The 6,838-nt window shown below is 50.6% G+C and overlaps 2 protein-coding genes across 2 annotated transcripts; both read right to left on the reverse strand.

Annotated features, from left to right (window-relative positions):
* Positions 1-205: 205 nt before the first annotated feature.
* On the reverse strand, positions 206-2,529 carry An11g02550 (uncharacterized protein; the record flags this gene model as incomplete). The annotated part of the gene is made up of 4 exons (XM_001394219.3): positions 206-1,549; positions 1,874-2,074; positions 2,122-2,197; positions 2,348-2,529. 4 exons carry the CDS (start codon positions 2,527-2,529, stop codon positions 206-208), a joined length of 1,803 nt encoding a protein of 600 aa, XP_001394256.1.
* A 3,855-nt stretch (positions 2,530-6,384) lies between these two features.
* Positions 6,385-6,838, reverse strand: An11g02560 (hypothetical protein [truncated ORF]; the record flags this gene model as incomplete). Its single annotated transcript, XM_059750130.1, has 2 exons — positions 6,385-6,586; positions 6,801-6,838. Coding segments are annotated over 2 exons (240 nt in total), but the record flags the coding sequence as incomplete, so codon positions are not given.

Below are 6,838 nucleotides of genomic sequence, written 5' to 3' on the forward strand. Positions count from 1 at the left end.
ATTTTGAATTCAATTTCTAATCGTTACCTCGACTTCTAAAGAAGCCAAAACCCAAAAGGAAATGCCAATGGTATTTTCCCCGCCGGCCGGGGTAGGCCACACATGGTAGTGGAAGATTCAAATGACCCATGATTGGAAACGCAACACGCCATGCAAGATATCAAAAGCAGATAAAAGGAAATGTAAAATCAGAATGCGAAACAATTTACTGAGGCACCGGACCGGCCGCAATGACCTCGGGGGTCGCTTGGTCAGCGTACTTGCCGAAGTTGTCGTTGAACAGCTTGGCAAGCTTGTTGACCTCGTCCGAGAAGTTCGTCGAGGCGGTCCAGCTGTTCTTGGGGTTGAGGAGCTCGGAAGGAACACCGGGGCAGCTCTTGGGAACGTGCAGGTTGAACACATCGTAGGTCTCGTACTCGACCTCGTTGAGGGAGCCGTTGTGGATGGCGTCCAGGATGGCACGGGTGTACTTGAGAGGGCAACGCTTACCACCGGTGGTAGCGCCAGCACCAACCCAACCGGTGTTGAGCAACCAGGCGTTGGCCTTGTGCTGCGAGATCTTGTCCGCCAACATGCGGGCGTAGCGCATGGGGTGCAGGGCCAGGAAGGGCTGGGCGAAGCAGGAGGAGAAGGTAGCCTGGGGCTCGGTGACACCGTCCTCAGTACCAGCCATCTTGGAGGTGTAACCCGAGATGAAGTGGAACATGGTCTGCTCGGTGGTGAGCTTGGAGATCGGGGGGAGGACACCACGGGCATCGCAGGTGAGGAGGATGATGTTCGAGGGGTGCTTGTCGGACAAGCAGGGGATCTTGGCGTTCTCAATGTACTCGATGGGGTAGGCACAGCGGGTGTTCTCAGTAAGGGTGGAGTCGTCGTAGTTGACAACACGGGAGATGGGGTCAAAGACAACGTTCTCGAGGACGGATCCGAAGCGGATGGCGTTGAAAATATCGGGCTCCTTCTCAGCGGAGAGGCCAATGCACTTGGCGTAGCAGCCACCCTCGATGTTGAAGACACCACGGTCGGTCCAGCAGTGCTCATCGTCACCGATCAGGGCACGGTTGGGGTCGGCAGACAGAGTGGTCTTGCCAGTACCCGAAAGACCGAAGAAGACGGTCACGTCGCCGTCCTTGCCCTCGTTGGCCGAGGAGTGGAGGGTCAGAACGTTGTGCTTGACGGGCATCTCGTAGAAGAGGACAGTGAAGACACCCTTCTTCATCTCACCAGCGTACTCGGTACCCAGGATGACCATCTCCTTCTCGGCGAAGTTGATGGCGACGGAGGTGGCGGAGGTCATACCCTCAGTGAAGCGGTTGGCGGGGAAAGAACCAGCGTTGTAGATAACGTAGTCGGGGTGGAAGTGCTTCAGCTCCTCCTGGGAGGGGCGGATAAGCATGTTGCGCATGAAGAGAGCATGGTAGGCACGGGCGCAGACGACACGGACGCTGATGCGGTATCTCTCGTCCCAGCCGGCGAAACCATCGATAACGTAGATGCGGTTACGGGTGTTGAGGTAGTCGACAGCACGCTCACGGTTGATGCGCCAGACCTGCAAGTCGGGATGCCGTTAGCAAAGAAATTCGGATCATGTATGACGTCATCTGGACGACCCCGACAAGGCGCAAGTTGGCGAAACAAGCATTCTCAGGAACACAGCCGGACAGAACCCAAACTTTTGTGTCGCACAGCAGTCGCAAGACAGAAAATGCCTTAAAAAGTCTATAATGAGGCATTTCTTTCTCCCCGATGTGCTGCCAGAAAAGCTTGGGTCCATGCCAGCTGCAGGCCCATGCAAGGGATGATCTTTATGCGCGATATATTGCACTTGCAGGGGAACCCCAAAAAAAGACAGCAACGAAGGGGAAACACGTACATCAGGAGTCATGGGCTTGTTGACAGGTCCCCACCAGACATCGTTCTCGGAGGTCTCCTCCTTGACGATACGCTTATCGGAAGGAGAGCGACCAGTCTTAGCTCCAGAGTAGGCAGTCAGGGCACCGCTGGAGGTGATAGCAGTACCAGTCTCGTAGACCAGAGCATCTTCGTAGAGAGCAGGGACAGCAGGGTTGGCAATCTATCTTGATTAGCAAGGCTCAAAAACATTGCGACGGGTAAGCTTACAATAGCGACGCGGTCATAGTCAATGTGGGCGTGTTCGTGAAGCTCTTCCTCGAGCTCAGTGTGACCCTTGCCTGGCCTGGAGGGTCATGGTTAGCAATGATCTATACCAGGCAAGGTCATAGAATGATATGCGACGCATTGCGCAGGCCGTTGAGGGTAACCCCGAGCAATGCGACAAACATATCAAGAAAGGAACGGGTAGATAGAAGAGAGGGACAAGACATACTGAACACCACCAGGGTGCAGAGCAGTGCGATTCACCGAAGCAGCAACCATGTTTCTTAGTGAGGTAGAATGATAGTTATTATTTCTTTGTTTTGCGAGTTGCTGTTGGAAGAAATCTGAAGCGAGAGGACCAGGTTCAGCGGGGGAAACGGGGGGTATATGAATGTTTGTCGCAGGACTCATAATGGGCGATCGAAGACGCCTGAACGTGTGGAATTGCAGCTGGAAATGTTTACTCCACCGTTCCACGGAAGATGTCGGGGCAGCAGACCGAATCTGGACGACGATGGTTATCGTGAAGAGTGGAAAAGGAAGACAAATGCCTCGAATTGAAGCCCGAAAAGTCCCGAACCCCAGATGTGGGCACGAGGTGGTCCCGGAAGGGATGGCGGATGCACCAACTAGAAGTGAGCAAATAACACAAGCTTCGGAAACAGGATCAGAGATTTGAGGCGGTATCACGGATAGCGCGTCAGGGGATGATGAATTAATGTCTCATTAACGGCACTAGTGGGAGTTGGTACGCAGGTTTGGAGTGCTTTGGAGTACAGGGATGGGACGCTTAAGCTGCTAGTGAGGGCCAGAGTGGGAATTCGTGGCCCCAGCGCTACGGGAACGAGGTATTTATCATTATGTGATGGTCTTGCAGCCTGCCGCGCGCAGCCACCACCGGATCATCGAGTGAATGAATGCTGAAAAGAGGTCATTCAATTACAATTTACTGAGTTCCAAGGACAAAAGGACCGTCTACTCCTGTTAGCTGGCGGAACAAATAACAATGGACGTAGAGAGACGGGCAGATGGAACGGGTTGGAGTGGTGACGTTGAATGAGCTCAATGTAAGAGACGGAGTCTAGAGGCGATAAAACAAACCATAGCTGCGTACTAGGGAAATTGCGGGGGGAAGGAAGATTTCTTTTTCTTTTTTTTTTTTTCTCTTTTTCGGCTAGGAGGGCTGGACTATACCCGACCAGGCGACTCGTGTGTAATGCATTGCCAGGACTGGCTGAGAACTGGCACAAAATGGAGACAGAGTTAGTACTGCTTTCAAGTCTGGGCCCGACCAGAAACGCAGAAGCAGCGATTGCGAATGGAATCCTTCCGAGTGACGAAATGCCGGGGGAGAATCTCGGGTTCCCCTCGTCCGCACTTTCCCGCTTCCGGTATCATCTTAGTCATCCCCTTCCCGAAACGTTCCTGCCCGCCACCAATCAGCATCCGGATGCGCGACCGATGGACGATCCAACGTCACTATCATGGGCAGAAGATATTGCCGTCTTTTCGGGCTCGAGCACTATTTTCGGGTGCGCTGTAATTTGAGGCAAATGAGAGCTATCAGCTGGATCCGAGTCACATTTCTGGGATTCCATGTCATACCGATGCGTGCTTTTGCCATTGTCAACCCGCTACGTGGACCCTTGAAGGATGGTCCCCCTTACTGCAGTAATATCCCTCATACATGAGTCTCAGTTCTTATCTACTGACTGTAGGTTACAAATATGAGATGCATGGATGCCGAAATTCTTATTCTCTCAGTATGAGTAGATAAAAAAGAAGGGGGGGGGGCTTCCTAACAACCACGATAATTGCACATGATAGATCAACTTCGCCCCCTTTCCGAGTTCCCAAGAATATCCGAGTTGCCGCCCCCGGCTTTGGTCAGGTGCCTGGAACACCCCCCATTTTTGCCTCCCACGCGGACAATCAAAGAAATGGCGTATGACGCATTGGCCAAGAGAACGTAGGCCGGGATGTTATCACGGTAGATACATGCGACGGAGAATTAGTGCCCTGGCATTGGATTCAGCCAAGATGTCACTGCGGTGTCTTTCCCCTATCGAGCCACAGCAGCAATCTGTACCCCGCATCCGAGGAGTGCCGGGGCCACGCGGGCCTTTCCCCGGATGTTCTCGTCCCTTGGGGGTAATCCGATTCCGGCTAGAGCGTAGATTAAACGCTTTTCCGGTTGGTGGATTCGGTAGTCTACTGGTTGGCGAGAGGTCTGTTTGAATATTGCTGGTGATAAAGGGTCTATACGAGTGTTTCTGATCATTGTAGCCTTCCATTGCACACAAGTCACCTGTCCTAGTCTGTGCTTATGTGTTATCTATCATTTGGTTTTCGTGTCGGATACGAACTACAGTTTCGGCTCCTCTAACAGGCTGTTAGGCTGTTAGCTTCCGTGCCTAATTCGATACATCTGCCTTCACCGACTTCTGCGCCACCACTTCATACATTGAGACCCTGCAATGCACTTATCCGCAATCAATTTGTGTTATTTGGGAATAGCTACTATAAACGGGGAAATAAGGCCGCAATACGTGTAGTTTAGCCAGTAACTTGGGTATCAAGTTCATCTGTATCACTCAGTAATGATATTATATATTTTCCTCCGCACTACGCTCCTGTGGTCGTAAATACTACGACATTGGACCTCATACAGTAGTACTGTTGATTGCAGACAACAGAAACACGAGTGGATCTTCTAGTGACTTAAATTTCCATTTTCTAATTACAGCATAAAGTACAATTATTGAAAAGCTAGCGGCAATAGTATACTGGAGGATGCACGACCTGGCGAATGAAAACAATCCTCTCCGGTTGTCCCTGTGCACATGACACATTTCCATATTCGACATAGTGATATATATGGAAAGAATCGTCGAGTTCATGAAGGATTCGATGCTATTTAGTACTAACGCTGGAGCGAGCTAGCCAGTGCAGTAGCTCCAATCGCTCATCTAGACCGGCCGGCATGATTTTGTCTTTTCCTGATCAAGGCATCTGCCTAATGTATGTGCGCGTGATGGGGGTTTCTCAGCTCCAGTTCATTGTGTACCTGGCCAGGCTAGTGTGGATACCTGCAGACTGCACGGACAGGTAGCCCCTGTGTGCATGCCGCATAGGGTACGATAATCGGAGAAGCTCGCTGTCCTTTGATGAAAGACTGATAACCTACACGAGTAAGTTGTGTCTGTCAGATGCGTTGGACTGTTCGATCTACTATCTACTTTGTTTCTAATCGTGGTTCCGACCACACATTCTTATCTCGCAAGAAGACTTTCAACGGAATCACTCGAAGCTTTTGAACCAGCGCATCAAGTACGTTCTGCTGCTCCCAATGATGTAGACTGGCTGTAATACCTCAAAGTCTGCTACCAGGCAGAACATCGGAATATCATTCGATTTCTTCGGCAAGTGTTATAGTATCTGCCAAAAAGTCCAGAATACATATCGTTGGCGACTCAGTGCGATTAACGGTATATCTTAGGACAGAAGAGGCTTAATTTATATAGCTGGTCCGAGAATGGAAAAGACTGATCCAGCAAGGCTACCGCTATCCGCCAATATCATCCAACCTCCCGAGTCGTCGGTATCTGAGACGCGTTTTAAAAAAGCCCAATAACTGCAAATTACTCACTAAGTTGGTCACTGTGTCGCATCTTCAGCCCTGGACCATCGCAGATTATCCTCCTTATCATTTGCGTATAGCACACGGTAGGCAAGTTTTCTGATTCCCATCAACAAGATTGAGACCACCCGTCCGAATTTTCACTCCTGGGTCAATGAGCTGCCTTTTTCTGCGAAAAATCAAATACACCTCACTTTGCACATTCCAAGCGCCGATATTGGCTATCACTGATACTCAAACCCGCGTCTCAGCCTCGATTCCAACCTTGAGTCCGCCCCTACCATGCCGTGTAACCGGTCGTCCGGTCTATATATGAATCTCAACGACTGTTTCACCTCACTAACGACCAGTATCATGCATCTGAGGCATTGAGTGTCTATATCAAGGTAGGCATTACTACATACTGTCCGGATTCGCCTCAGTAACTAATGAGATAGGCGCATAAGGCTCTCTGATGTCAGCTAGCCATGGCGCATCATGACAATTTCGCCTGGAATAGCTTTTTTTTTTGGCGTCAACGGTGATGCCTCGAAGATACCCTCAAGAGGATGTGCAAGGTCTCGAACCAGCGGTATAAGAAGACCTTGGATGCCCGCCGCAACAAGATCATCCCAAGAATAATACAGCTATGTATTCTCACCCTCTTCACCACCGTCATCCTCCCCCAAGCAGCCGAGCCTGGAAATTTGACCCCGAGCGAGACCAATGCCATAGTCTCTCGCGACCGCATCACGGACGTCGACGACAACTGGATTGACTGTGACATCTCCTGGTAAGGAAAGACCCATTCTTTTCTGTCCCAAGCAACAACCCAGACCTGTACAAGACCTGCACACCATATTTAGGCCTGTCTTCCTGACATGACCTGATCTAACGCGCTACGCTGAAATGAAAGGAACGCCCTCGACATGGTGCCCAGATCTCGGGTTATCAACTGCAATAATGGTCAACACAGGTTAGGAATAAGAAGCATCCCCAATGACATTGCATACAACCCTCGAACCATGTAACATGCGTCGATCACTAAACAACCCCCACTCACATCATGCACATGAACATTCCCAAGAAAACATCAATCAG

Source organism: Aspergillus niger (assembly GCF_000002855.4).
Source record: "Aspergillus niger supercontig An11".
In the NCBI taxonomy this organism is placed as follows: domain Eukaryota; kingdom Fungi; phylum Ascomycota; class Eurotiomycetes; order Eurotiales; family Aspergillaceae; genus Aspergillus; species Aspergillus niger.